The sequence below is a fragment of the Egretta garzetta genome, unplaced genomic scaffold (assembly GCF_000687185.1).
Source record: "Egretta garzetta isolate BGI_Z169 unplaced genomic scaffold, ASM68718v1 scaffold401, whole genome shotgun sequence".
Taxonomy (NCBI): domain Eukaryota; kingdom Metazoa; phylum Chordata; class Aves; order Pelecaniformes; family Ardeidae; genus Egretta; species Egretta garzetta.
Window position 1 is genome coordinate 1,506,594 of NW_009258651.1, and position 13,554 is coordinate 1,520,147.

At 42.3% G+C, this 13,554-nt stretch overlaps 1 protein-coding gene across 1 annotated transcript; it reads left to right on the top strand.

Moving 5' to 3' along the window:
* Nucleotides 1-7,963: 7,963 nt before the first annotated feature.
* On the top strand, nt 7,964-9,331 carry IL17D (interleukin 17D). The gene is made up of 3 exons (XM_009648313.2): nt 7,964-7,985; nt 8,741-8,791; nt 8,979-9,331. Exons 1-3 carry the CDS (start codon nt 7,964-7,966, stop codon nt 9,329-9,331), a joined length of 426 nt encoding a protein of 141 aa, XP_009646608.2.
* The last annotated feature ends 4,223 nt before the right edge of the window (nt 9,332-13,554 follow it).

The following is a 13,554-nucleotide window of genomic DNA, read 5'->3' on the forward strand; positions in this document are numbered from 1 at the left end:
GACTGCTGCACCGCGCAGCAGCCTGACGGAAGGGTGTCAGAGCAGGCGTCTGAATAGGCAGATGTAAGGCAAATAACGTGGAAACAAGCGGTGCGAGGAGTGCGTCTGAGGAGCAGAAGGAGAAATGAGAAACGAGTGAGGTGGAGTTCGCTGTGAGATGGAGCTCACACCCACACCCCCGCCCGGGAGCACAGCCCACCCCTCAAAGGGTCAATTCAGCAAATTGTCGTATGTCCGTTCACTCAGAGGACCCTCAGCAAAGGACCATCACCAAGAAAGCCCCTCCTGACTCTGCAGCATCCGCAAAGGGGCTCAGATGCTTTCCCTGAGATGCCACTCCAGGCGCTCCGCTGATTTCTAAAACGAGAGTACAGCATGTGTTCTTCTTGCATACCAGCAGAGCCGTATCTTCACGTACTCTGCTACAAACGCTCCCAAAGGGCTTGCTGTCCACTTTGCTGTAGGAGCGCAGGCAAGGAATGAGCACTGCAATTTGCTACATCTGTGTTTTCAACCTACGCTTTGCAAACCCCCCTCCCCTGAGGTGGAACAGGGTCTGACAGACTATTTTTAAGGGGGCATAAAAATAAGTAAAGTAAATCTGCTATTAGGCTGGTTGATATACAAAACAAGGCTCAGCACTTCTGTAGGGAACTGGTGAAAAGCTTGGAAACCACTGTTTTAGAACACTAAACCTAGGTGTGATCACATTCTCGCTACCAAGTCTTCTGGTAGTTTTGTCTGAGTAAGACTGACAAAACTGGGTTCTCTGTTTTCAGCTTTCTGTAAAGACGCTGCAGACAACAGGAAGCTAAAATATGCTAAAACTTAAAAGGAACTGAATTTCTTGCTACTTTCTGTACATTATCCTTCATACATACCTTGATGCAGTTACTGTGTATTCAGCAAACTTAAATATCTCCTTGTTAGCGATCTCCAATAAACATTTATTTTGCGGCATGGTTTTTGCCCACTTTTAGTTTACGAAGTAATCCTACTGAGAAAAAATGGTTTATTTGCTCAATAAGCCTTTCATAAACAAAGTATTTTTAGAAACAGTAATTTTAGGAATATATTTTCTGTAAGCAGACTGAGGATTTTTTAAGCTAGCTAAGTGTGCAAAAAGCAAGTATGATGAACGGAACACCTACTGTTAGGATCAGGTATTTTTTACGCTGTTTTTGCCAAATTCTAGCGCTATCAGAAAATTGTTCTTCTGGTCTGAAAACAGTGCCTTCCTTGCTCACACCTCGTTGGGCAGGTATTTATTTTCAGTTGGAGTTCTGTATAAGCTTACTTCTTAACAGAGAAACAGCTGCTAATTGGGGCCTGGCTTACAAAAACTTTATTAAGAAACTAAATCCACTGTACTTTTCATCAAAATGCTTTTAAATAGACCATTAACCATTAACATACGAGTAACTTGATGACATCTCCAAGCTAGAAATTTTAAAAGATAGTGAAAAAAAAGTGTTACACTGTTAAAGGCAAAATTTAAAATTATATTTAGGGGAAAATTTGTTTCTCTAGGGTGCAGAGGCCTGAGTGTACTGTCCAGTTAACAGATCTCATTTGGAGCTTTTTTCTTGATCACATTTTTACTGTATCATTAGTGTGCAATGAGACAGCAACAGATGTTGCAAGATGTGTAATGGAAGTGTAAAATATAAAATTGCTCATAATGAACAGTAATGTGCATTTGATATTACAAGCTGCTATTTCATAGATTTCGAAGGCAGATAAAAAGCATTATGAAGATCTGGTCTGAATTGTGGTGTTCACCCCATTACCCTGGAAGCAAGCTCCTAAATCCCAACAGAGCTACTGCATACCTTTTAAAAGGACACGCAACTCTCCATTAAAGATTGCAAGTAATGGCACGTTATGTCTTGTCAATAGCTAACTGATTTCACTTCTACAACCCCAACAATTTCTTCTCTGCGGCTGGGGTGTTCATCTGAAAAACTGCATATAGCTGTCTTCTGTAATACAGAGCTTTCTTGACAAGCCTGCTTACATGCAGTTCTTCTAATCTTTCCTCATAAATTTCTCCCCTTCACTCATTCGTTGCTGTCTCCTGAACTGCCTCCTGAATCACCAGAGGTGTTCTAGTAATGAATGCTCAGAAACGAATTCACTGAAGGCAGCCACCTCTTGTACACCCTGATAGGACACCCCTCAAAAGCATGAATTTGACTATTTGAAACCTGCATCAAGGTGCCTGCCCCATTCCAGCCTGTGTCTCAGACATCCTGCTCTCCAACTTCTTTTCTGCCCCTAAAGAGTTACTGTGCAGTTGATTTCTGCTCTATGCATAAAGGGTCTTTTTTCTTTTTGACCTGCATTTTAATGTCTGAGATACCTCATGCTGTTTCTCTATCTTCATTAGTGTTGCAGCAGTTCCCATTGTTACCATCTGCAGATTTCATTAACATAGTGTTTATACTCCCTATTCCAGGTCATTAATAATAAAGATATTAAGTCTGGCTTGACTTACCTTCCCCTGCGTATCTCCCTAGGCACCTGTTCCCAGCTGTTTAACACTGCTTCTTGTAATTCTTCTGCTCACGTGACCGTTCAGTTCAAGACAACGGAATTTTTTTCATATCGGCATTTGTGAGAAAGAATCAAATATATTACTTAGAGATCTGTGTGTAACATTCACCTTACTGCATCGCATGGTTTGTCATCCTATTTAAGCATGGAAGAATTAGGTTTGATTGACTCAAAGTTCAAATAATCCTCATGTGGCTTCTTTCCTTGCCTTTGTTCTGTGCTTACTATTTATTTTCTATTACTTGCTCTTTAATTTGGTTATACAAAAATCAAGACTTACATCATTTTTGGCTTGCTACAACCCAGAGACACAGGAGTTGCGCATGGATTGCACCACAGATCCATCTGGTCCACGATCCTGCTGCTGGCAGCAACCAACAGTGGGTATTTGAGACAAAAGTTGGAGGAAGAGTATTAGTTCATCTGCCTGATACTGAAATTCCATCCTGATGGCCACAGGAGATCAGTATATAAGTCAGAGCACAAAGTTTAATCACCCAAATCGCTCTTCACCCTGCAGAGCTATAAAGAGACAGCAGACTTCCCTGAAGTCAGTGGAGTGGAGTGAAATCTTGAGCATGCTGGATTTGCTCAGCACTTCAGGAAGTTGGACTAAGAATTTTCCAGCGTTTTTCAAAAATAGAGCCAGCAGCAGAAGCTCTACCGTGAAGCCATCATGTCATGAAGTCATCAGGCTGACTGTGTGCCAATTTGTGACATCTATCCAGGAGTTGCTTGTCCTTTTTAGTAGTATTACATGCGCAGTCGATGAAATCCAGAAAGCCTGATTGTACAAGGAGGCACTGGCAGGGGCTCCTTGGCTATCACTATGGTTCAGAGTTGCTTCACAAAATGAGTGATAGAGGTTGTCTTACCACCTGCGGCTCCCTGCCGACAGCACAGGATGGGTGTTGCTTGTTAAAATTTAGAGAAGCCATAAGCATGGTGAATCTTTACCAATGCAAGCTCAGCTCCAGAGATGCACACACGAGTTGCTCATGGACAAGAGCTGTTATAAAAAGGATTCATTTTAAACATGTCCCAAAACATTTGCAGGGCCTGATCATAAAGCTCAGAGTAACGGTTGAAAAATCCGATCCCACTGAAGTCAACAGCACATTTACAGGTGGTCTTGATTTGTGATTCCGTTCATGGTGCTGCAGATCACAGGTGCCCTTCATTAATCAGCTGTATACATCAGCTCTTCTTATTCTCTGTTGTCTTAAGGTTATAACAGCATTCATAGCTACTTTGTAGGAATACACTCATGGCCTTCTACAAACATACTTCTGCACGAATTTAGCAAAAACTCTTTATGCGTATTCAAGAAGTCATTCCCGTTTCTGAATTTCCAGATCTCATGGCGTCTGTCTCTGGGGCCTAATCCTGCATTTACTAAGGGTTCATTTACAGAGACTGAACTTTTATTGTCAGTGTTGATCTGATAATGAAATCCCGTATTAGCTAGTCCCTCTCTCAAACATTGCCCAACTTGTTTTTTCTGCTTTTCAAAAACCAGTTTCAGTTTATAAGCATCCTTGGTTTAGCGCTCATCTACATAAAATCTTACTAAAAATAATACAGGGAAGTTTTTTGTTTGGTTTTTTTTTACTGGTAAAAGCCAAGCTTGTCTGCAGTGCTTTTGAAAAAAGTCATACAAGAGGGCTCATACTCCAGCGATTTTAAAGAACCTTATCCAAGACTTTTTTCAGGATTTAACATGATCATGTGGCACAGTGTGCATATCCCAAAGATGCAGCCAAGGGCAAGAATACAAGGGGGCATGGAACTGCTGTCCTTTTCATTTGAGTCCATGTTTGTACAACTCTTCAGAAAATCACTGTTAGCACTAGGCTGTTTCATGCAAGCGCTGTACTTACTACCTGTATATAAAACAAACTAAGCATAATGTGAACAAAAGAACACCTGCTATAGAGAAATAAGTGGCTTGCCAAGAGGGGTAAAAAAAGTTGTTAGCTCTTAATCCCGGAAATATTTCAGAGTGCAAAGTAAAGGGATGATGATCTGCTTATTAGACTTCTGATAACATCCAGCTGTTAGCCTAGGGCTAACTGTTTTTCTGGAGAGTCAGCTGTATTTGCCTGCCCCAGCACAGCATCTGCCCCACTGGATTTAGAAACTTGGAAACTATGAAGTGATAATATTATTAAAAGTACTATGTACAAAAGCGGCATATGGGACAAGACAGATGAAGTCTTTGCAAGAGTTTTACTTCTGACAGCAACTTTTCTCTCGAGTTTCCAGGCTTAGTGCATAAACGGCAGGAAGTTTATTTTTCACTGGGAGCTCTCAAAGCACTCATAGGGTCATAAGGAAAAGCAGCCTAGAACTAGTCACACTTCATTAGCAGTTCCAGTTCAGTACAAACCTGCTTCTTGTTCCAGCAGATCGAATCATAGCAGCCCGGCATAGCTCACTGCTCCTGTCATTTGTAAATCGGGAGTGCTGGCTAGGCAGACTTAGCCTTACAGACTGGTAACCTGAGTTCGTAGGACAAGGGCAACCCTCATGGAAATGATTGGGCTCTCTAGTTTGCAGCAGTGGCCACAGCAAATGACAGAAGGATGCAGGGGATGCTTGGGTGCCAGCGGAAAGTTGGACTTCTCTGGTTCTCCCACCACTCTTCCCAGCTGCTTCTGTTGTGTCCACCAGTTAGGTGCATCTTTCACTACTTACAGGAAAGAGTCAGTGGGAACTTGGAGTATGCCTTTTTTCAAGTCAATTACCCTGATCAAGCAAATTTGCCCTGTTCTATGAGAAGACATAAAAACATGACTTGTAGTGCTTGGAGTAATGGAGATGCATTGAACTACAGCAGCTGAGGCTGTGGTCATCACAGGCACAGAGCAATTATGTTCAATACGTGAAAACAGAGGAAGCAGGTCATGGAACTGCATTTATACAGCTGGGGTGCTGGTGGTTTTTAGCCATTCAGATCCAAATCAGGCTGGGTTGCCTAGAAAGATGAAAATGAGGCATTAGTTATACAGCCTTTCTTAACAGGTTTGACCTGAAGATGCAGCATCTTGGATATGGCTTCAAAGTTTAGTGACGTTTGAGTTCAGCATTTAATTTCAAGAGGCATTACTTAAGAGTCTTCAGCCTTAAAGCTCTGGTTTGGAAAACCACATCTATATTTTGGATCCATCTTTAGGTTTGGATCCTCTCTGATTCCTTCCAATCCTCACGTCATGGAGTAGAGGTGTCTACAGCAAACTTAGCAATACAAGAGATATTTTTGTAGAAAGTAGAAAACCACACCATTCTGCAAAAAAAACCCAAAACATTTATACCTGGCTTTTGCCCCATGGGAATTCAGAGGGGAAGCTTGTTGTAGACCATGACTGCAGTGACAGTGTTCTCTTGTTATTAGTGAAAACTCTTATGTTTGCATCCAGAAGCATGTTCATGCTTTCCAGTAACATCATAAACCAGGTGCTAGAGATAATACAGTAGAGGAAATACCAATGTTTAGCAATCCACCACTGAAATTATTCACACTTGAGTCTGAAATGGGAACGTAGCACAGGAGAAAAGGCTGTATTCCACTCTCCTCTCTACTTCTGGCTGCCAGACATTTTATTTCACATTGGTGTGAGATCCTATAACATGAGGGTATTTCCTGGGCAAAGTAAGCAAATATAAATGGGACAGAGAAGCTTTGCAAAAAATATCTGTGACATCACAGATGTCTGGCTATGAGAGCTCTGGTCAAATTTTTCTGTGAGGAAAACAAATTCCTTAAAAAGACAAAGAATCCAGATTACATGGCCTTTTTTTTTTTTAAAAAAAAAAAAAAGGTCTATCTTCTTTGATGACAGAATAATCAGGTTTGCATTTGGCTAGAGCTGTGATTCCAGATTTGTTTTAACCTGATGAACTGGTGATACTTCTGAAAAGGGCATCTCCCCTCTGCCCCCACCTTACAGCTGCTTGTTCATGCTGGCTTGTTTGTGTAGGGCTCTGTGTACGTGTGGCGAGACAGCTGAAGGATCAAAATCCAGCTTTTGATGAAGTTACTTTTCAGCTGGATGAATCCCCAGATCCAGTCCTGTGACCAGAAGAACGTCAGGACCAACCCAGGGGCGGAGGCGAGAGGGACAGCCAGGCTGCCTGATTTGGCAAGCACAGATTTTGTTGACTAGAAGTGACTGTGCAACCAGAGCTTGAGGCAGACTTATGCTGCCCCTGCCGCAGCTGAAACCTCTTCTCAGAGACCACCTGAGAAGATAAAAGGCTACTGCTTTGATACCCAAGGAAGTGGTACACAATTTAGGAATTACTTTAAATCTGTTGCAGTTTTCAAAAACAGTTATTTTGAAACTGCTGTGGGACGGACGGCATTGTATACTCCATCATTTATATCATCCCGTAAATAATTATATTGATGACAAGTATTTAATTTATTAATTTTTCTTATGTAATTGCCCCACTTATCTACTCTGTAGTCATCCTATCCTGATCCTAAATAGAGAACGGCTTAAAACCCAGTGCAAGAAGTTTTCCTGGTTTTGCAGCACTTCACATGACAGCTAACATTACAGGCTTGAACATTCTCGCTCATATCAAATCTTTGACTGTTACTCAGTTTTTTCGCCTCAGCTGCTGTAATTTCCTGGCCAAACATGGGAAATGATTGATTCAGTTTGCAAGAAAAAAATGTTCCGCTTCACTGTTAGGAAAACGTACCAAGTAAAGAGGTGGTGAAATACTGCAAGCAGGGCCTCCGGGCAGGTGGGGGAACGCCTCTCCAGGTTTTTAAGAACAGGCTGGACAAACATGGGCAAATACATCTGAGTTTGCCTGATGGAGGCATTTGGACTAGGTGACCTCCCAGCGTGTCTTCACGCTCTGTGTGCCAGTAACAGCCCATAGGATACTTCTGCTGTGCACCGCGTGTAGGTCTAATCGTCTGCTGTGTGAAAGCAGGGGCAGGGGGAAAGGGCAGAAAAGGGTTTTCTGTAGCTGATGGGTGCGTAAGGGCTTCTGATGATAACATACTCGGGGTCAGCATCTTCCCAAAGGGGAGTGGGCTTTGCGGGAGGAGCACTGAGAGGTGGCTGGTGGTGTTTCTGGGCTGAAGGCTTCTCCGGCCGAAGAGAGTCACCGTCCCCCTCCAGCTGGACAATGCAACCACTGCGGAAGGAGGGCTAGTTCTGCAACAGCGTGAGAGCAAACGGTGATCTGGAGGAAGCTTACAGGTACAAAGAGGGCAGCTGGCATAGGAGCTAAACATACTAAAAAATACAAACATCTTTTCTAGAATAATGACACACAGCTGTAATAATGTCCAAGTTACAGCCATGCCCAGCAATTAATTCCAGTATAAGCAGGGAAAGCGGGTAAAGAACAAAGGAACAAATACATCACCACCACAAAAAGCAACATGGCTACACGCTCCAGTACCGGTACTCCGCTGTGTATTTAAGTCTTTTATTTCAAAAAACAAGCAGACTTTATCAGCTTTCACTTTCTTTGCTAAAAACAATGGCTATGAGTCAGCCAGGATCTGTTTGACTTGAGACCATAGCATGACATCTTTGTTTCTGCGTCCAACAACATCCAGAGAGGAATGTTGGAACTTGGACTGTGTTGGTCCAAGCTGTACTTACTTAGGTTACAAGCTTTCCAGCTCCTGGTAACCGGGAATTTCCAGAGACAGGGCATTAATAAGCAAAAAGAAAGGGTCAGACAACAAACTGTAAGACAACAAAAAGTAGAGGCTGTACTTGGGGCAATGCTTTACTTCAAAATGTAGCAGGAGAGGGCAGAAAAAAACATGAACTTTGCAGTTTATCTCGGTGGGGGCATGCAAATGTTACTCATCTCTGGGTAGAGGAGATGGTGAAGGTGAATTAGAGAAAGAAATACAGAGTTCTGCTTTCAAGAGGAAAGTGCCTTTATAACCCCAAGTATACTAGGGAGCAAAAACTATTGCAGAAATGATAGTACAATTTAATTCTATTTAAATTGTAAAATTTCAAAACGTCATGTCATAGCTTCAACAATAATAATGTTAACAAGGATTTGTATCAATGTTTGAAGAACTCAAGGCAGATCAAAAGTTTGGAAATGCCTGAGTATCCTTTTTAATGCTCTGTTTACCCACTGAGTCCAAAATGCGAAACTTACTCTGTTTAAACCCCTCAATTTCACATTTTAGAAAGCCAGTCACTTCACACTTCCATGTGCACTGTGGTACCTGATCAGTTCTGTAAGTTGTGTTTTTTCTTTACACTTTACAAATCAGAAGAGTACCTGATCAGTTCTGTAAGTTGTTTGTGTTTTTTCTTTACACTTTACAAATCAGAAGCCAGACAGCAAAGAAAAAAACCCATTATATAAATGTTTGCTGTCAAATCACATTATAGCATTTTCAAGGTGAATATATCTATTTTTAGGGATACTAATGAATCTTTATTATTTGCTTCCCTGTAGAATTTCCTATGATCCCACAAGATATCCTAAATACATTCCTGAAGCATACTGTCTGTGCAAAGGCTGCCTCATGGGGATGTTTGGCGAGGAGAATTTTCACTTCCGCAGCACCCCTGTGTACATGCCAACAGTCATCCTCCGTCGCACATCGTCCTGTGCTGGAGGACGTTACGTCTACACAGAAGATTACGTCACTATCCCAGTGGGCTGCACTTGTGTACCTGAGCAAGAAAAAGAGGCTGAAAGCGTAAACTCCAGCATAGATAAGCAAGAAATGAAGTTGCTGGTAAGCCAGAACAAGCCGTCATCAGAATGAAGACTACATAAAGAGTCGCGTTACAGTATTGGCTTCACATCATCATTTCACCACCTCAGGAAACTGCACCACAGCAGCATTGACTTGCCCTCTTTTTCTACTTAAGGTTATTTCAGTTATAAGATGGAAAGTTTTGTCCAGTCACTCAGATCAGTAGAAATGACACTTCATATTAAGAACTTCTTTAGTTCATGTAAGTATTTCTTGCAAATTCCAAAGTAGCTTTTTTTTTTCTTAGAGCAGAATATTTTATCCTTGCTTATTCACAGTAAATTTTAGAAGATGATGCAACTGTCAGACAAACTAGCTTTTACTATATCAAACTACTGGTTGTAGATATTTTTAAGAAATCTCTTATACTCTACTCTTAAATACTTTTGTATAAAAATCACATAGCTGCCATACCTCTGCCAAATCAGCAATTAAAAGAATAATTTCTCAGGCTGGGAGAGCCTTCATTTATATTGCATATCTCAACTCCAAGCAGTGTTTTTGGCTGTTACATCTTTGGCTATTTATAGACTACAACAAGGGAACCTTTGCTGAGTTTGAGTCGTTCGTGAAACAACATTCTATGAGTTTGCTATTTTTAAACTTGCCAAATTGCTAAGGGTACAAAAGTGTGGAGAAAAAGCATGCTAGAATATTGTAAAGCTGCAGTAGACTTTTCTGATGCAGACTAAGTCTAATTACATAGAAAATATCAATTAGATAAAACACTGTTTGGGTCCCAAGAATTCTGTATTAGATTTCTTTCATCATTAACCGCTTAACTGTTTCTAGTGAGAAAACTGTATTCTGTACTGTTGAAAGGCCAAAACCTTTCTCATGTTAGGAGAGGAGATTCCCCATTAAAAAAAAATCAGTACGAATGATAGGCTTAATCTCAGGTACACTGCAGATGAGTAAACAGGTGAGGTCTTAACTTCTAGATGCTACATAGGTCACTGAGGTGAGTCCCAACCCATCCAAATTTGTTAAATCCAATGATTTATACAGTTGGTGTCACTCGTGTTCACTTGTGCTACACGTAACAATCACCTGCCAAAGATGCTGGTCTGTGCAAGAGCAGCCTTCCATCTTCGCAGCTTACAGGAACGTGATGGCGAGCCCTAACCAGAAACCCTAGATACACGAAAACTTGCATTTCCAGAGCAATAGAATGAAGGTTGACTCAGTCTAGTGAAGGAGAATCAGGAATAACCAGGCATACCTTGCATGACCGTAACTCCTCAGAGGGCCACAATCACCAAAGTTGATAAATCTCTGTACGCACAGCAGAGAGTGTCTTTTACAGTTGAGGTTTCATGACTGCAATATCTTTACAAAAAAACCCCCAAACACTATATGCCGCAATGTATTTTGCTACATCAAGAATGTCAAAATTGGGCTTAATTCATAGCGGAGAATGTCCCTATGCTACACAAACAAACACGCTCCTTTGGAGTGTCGTTGGATGAAGAATGGAAAGACTATGAGCTAAACAGAATTAACAAGTTAGAGAATGAAAATCATCCGACAGCTCCTTGTCTTGGTGAATAATTATTGACTGTGCTCTTTATCACTCAGTCTGGTATAACAGTGTTTTTATAGTGCGATCTGTGTAGCTTCTTAGAAAACCCAAAACAACTTCAAGAACTCCAGAAACCAATAAAGGATTCCCACCGCAATGTCAGATTGAAGTTTGTAACCACGTTTCTTGTGCAGACACTTTTTCCAAAATTCTATTTGTTTTCTGATACGTGTTTCCTCAAATTGTGATGCTTCTATCTCAAGGGGATTCTCCCAGGAGGGTTCAAAGAAGGTCATAAAGTGTTTATGCTACTCAGAGAACAGTTAATTGCCTAGCTGCTGCGAGCAATTAAAGGTAGTTACCTGTTCCCTGGAGGATGTAAATACGTGGAGCAATTACAGCCACTTTTCCTTCCTCCTAATGTAGAAGAACTTCTCACCTTCTGAGAAGAGGGAAATGGTAATCAAAGAAAGAGGAGCCCAAAAGGGAAGCAGACCTGCAAAACTGGAGAAACGCTGCCTTAGATGATGCTTCAGCAGTCTAAGATCTTACGGTTTCGCTATTGTAGGGTGTTTTCTACGCACACAACACACTTCAGACAGGGTGAAGTTGTACCTTCAGACTCCACAGCATAGAAAGCGGCATCTTCACAGTAAAAGGCAGTAAAAAGCCCCAACAACCACAAAAAAAAATCCCAAACTGCACAGCCTTTAACATTTAGTAAATACCTAGAAGGGTTACCAGGTAAAGCTCTGGCTAAACACTGCCCTCCAGCAAAACTCATCTGTCTGCCCATGCACTTTTGTTACACAAATTTGTCTGCAACAAATTACTTACTAGAGCACATGGATTTATTTGCATGATGTGGAGAAAAAAAAATTCACTTTTTGTTGCAACTCTCTTGTCCTGCAGGCGTAAATTATGGAGTCAGTTTGAGGTTTTCAAGTAACTAGAGCATGTTCTGGGAATTCCTGGGAGTCGCAGGCTAAGATCAGGTAACTGGAACACAGTCGGTTTCGCCAATCCAGAAAAGCAGATGCGTTAGCTTACATACAGCTTCAGGAATTGGATGACTGCAAGGAAAGTGTTAGAGAACTGCTAAACCTCAGTGGATCAATAGGTTATGTATGTTGGCGACCTCCTTCTCGTCATGCTGCAACAAGTGCAGGAAGCTTCCTGTGGTTACAGGCAGCCTCATGTTATCTGACTCAGAAGCCCATTTTACTTTTTTAATCCTCACCCTCTTCTGTGACAGACTTTCTAGCCAAGCCAGTTTGCTTCCTGATCCAGCTTCCCAGCGAGGCATCTCTTAAAAGCTATGTTTATGTTTTAGCGTGAGCAACTTTGATAATAATTTGTTAGTGAATGACTGTTAACATCAGGAGCTATTAGCTACACAAACATTTGTTAACCTTCAAAATATCCTTCCATATATAAACCCTCTCCCTATTACTCATGTGGAAAAGGTTGAGTATTAAATGTAGTTTGCGTTTGTTTGGAATTTTATTTTTTAAAGAGATCATCACATCATGGATTTCTATCAGTTTCACTTCAACTGTGGTGTGACATTTTCCAGCTTCTGGCCCTCTGGTTACAGCTGCTGCGGGGGGCGGGGGGCGGCGGGAGGGTTCACACGAGTTGCTTCAGGGCTCATGAACTGTTGACAGAAGGCAAACACAGAAATGCCTCGTTGAACTAACTCCAGGCCCAATAAATGCAAACAATTCAAAGCTGAAACTATCTGGCAGCTGCAGCTGATTTGAGAAAATTTTTGTTGTGCCAGGAAAGTCTTTTCCTTCAATGAGGTTGTCCCTGGGATACATTAGGAGCCACAAAACAATGCCCTTGGTAAAGAGATTATTTTCTTCTCTGTAGCATCAATTCAGATGATAGGTTGGAAAATTTGTATCATGCAGGAAGGCTGAGAAAAGCCTGAGATGCTAGTTTTGGTTTACTAGCCAGTCGTTACGTGAAGGTCTTTGAGTAGGCAGAGGTCTAAGCTGCATGTAGACATGAAATTGCATGGGGGAACATGAAAGCAGCAAGGGGAAAAGGGAAGGCGGCTGTGATGTGCTCAGAGTATAAACACCCGTTAACCTCGCTGGGGTTAGGGAACAGCCATAACTACCTGGACTGGGGCACAGGAGGGACATCCAGTCATTCCTGCGTGTTCCGTTGAGTAGTGGCATGGGCTACCACGTTTTGTGCTGTACTCCCATCTCAGGAGGCTGCAGAACATGAGTAGATGCGGCGCGGCAGCACAGCGCCAACACTGGCTGGCGAGGGGCTTCTGCAACCCAAACCCAGCCGCCCTGTTTCCCACCTCAGTGTGCGGCACTGGCGCTGCACCGTGCAGGTGACCAAGCGTGACAAACCCGACAGTCGGGGAGATTTCCCACTTGCTCTGGTACAGAGGGGCATGGGCGGAGGGGTGGAGGCAATTGTGTGGTACAGAGACAGCCTAACTGCAACATCGAGCTGAGAGCAACACCATTTTTAACGGGAAGCACAGAGCAGCTCTTAATGGAAGCAGTACCTTGGCCTTCATGCAACAGCATTTCTAGAAATGTTTCATTTGTCCTCTGCGGTGCGGTGCAGGCAGCTGCAGTATATTCTCTTCCACCTACAGCCGTCAGCCTGGGCACAAAACCCCAGGTTTCCTCTGCCAAGTGTCACATTCGTACCGACAGCAGGGCGCTGAGACGTCCTG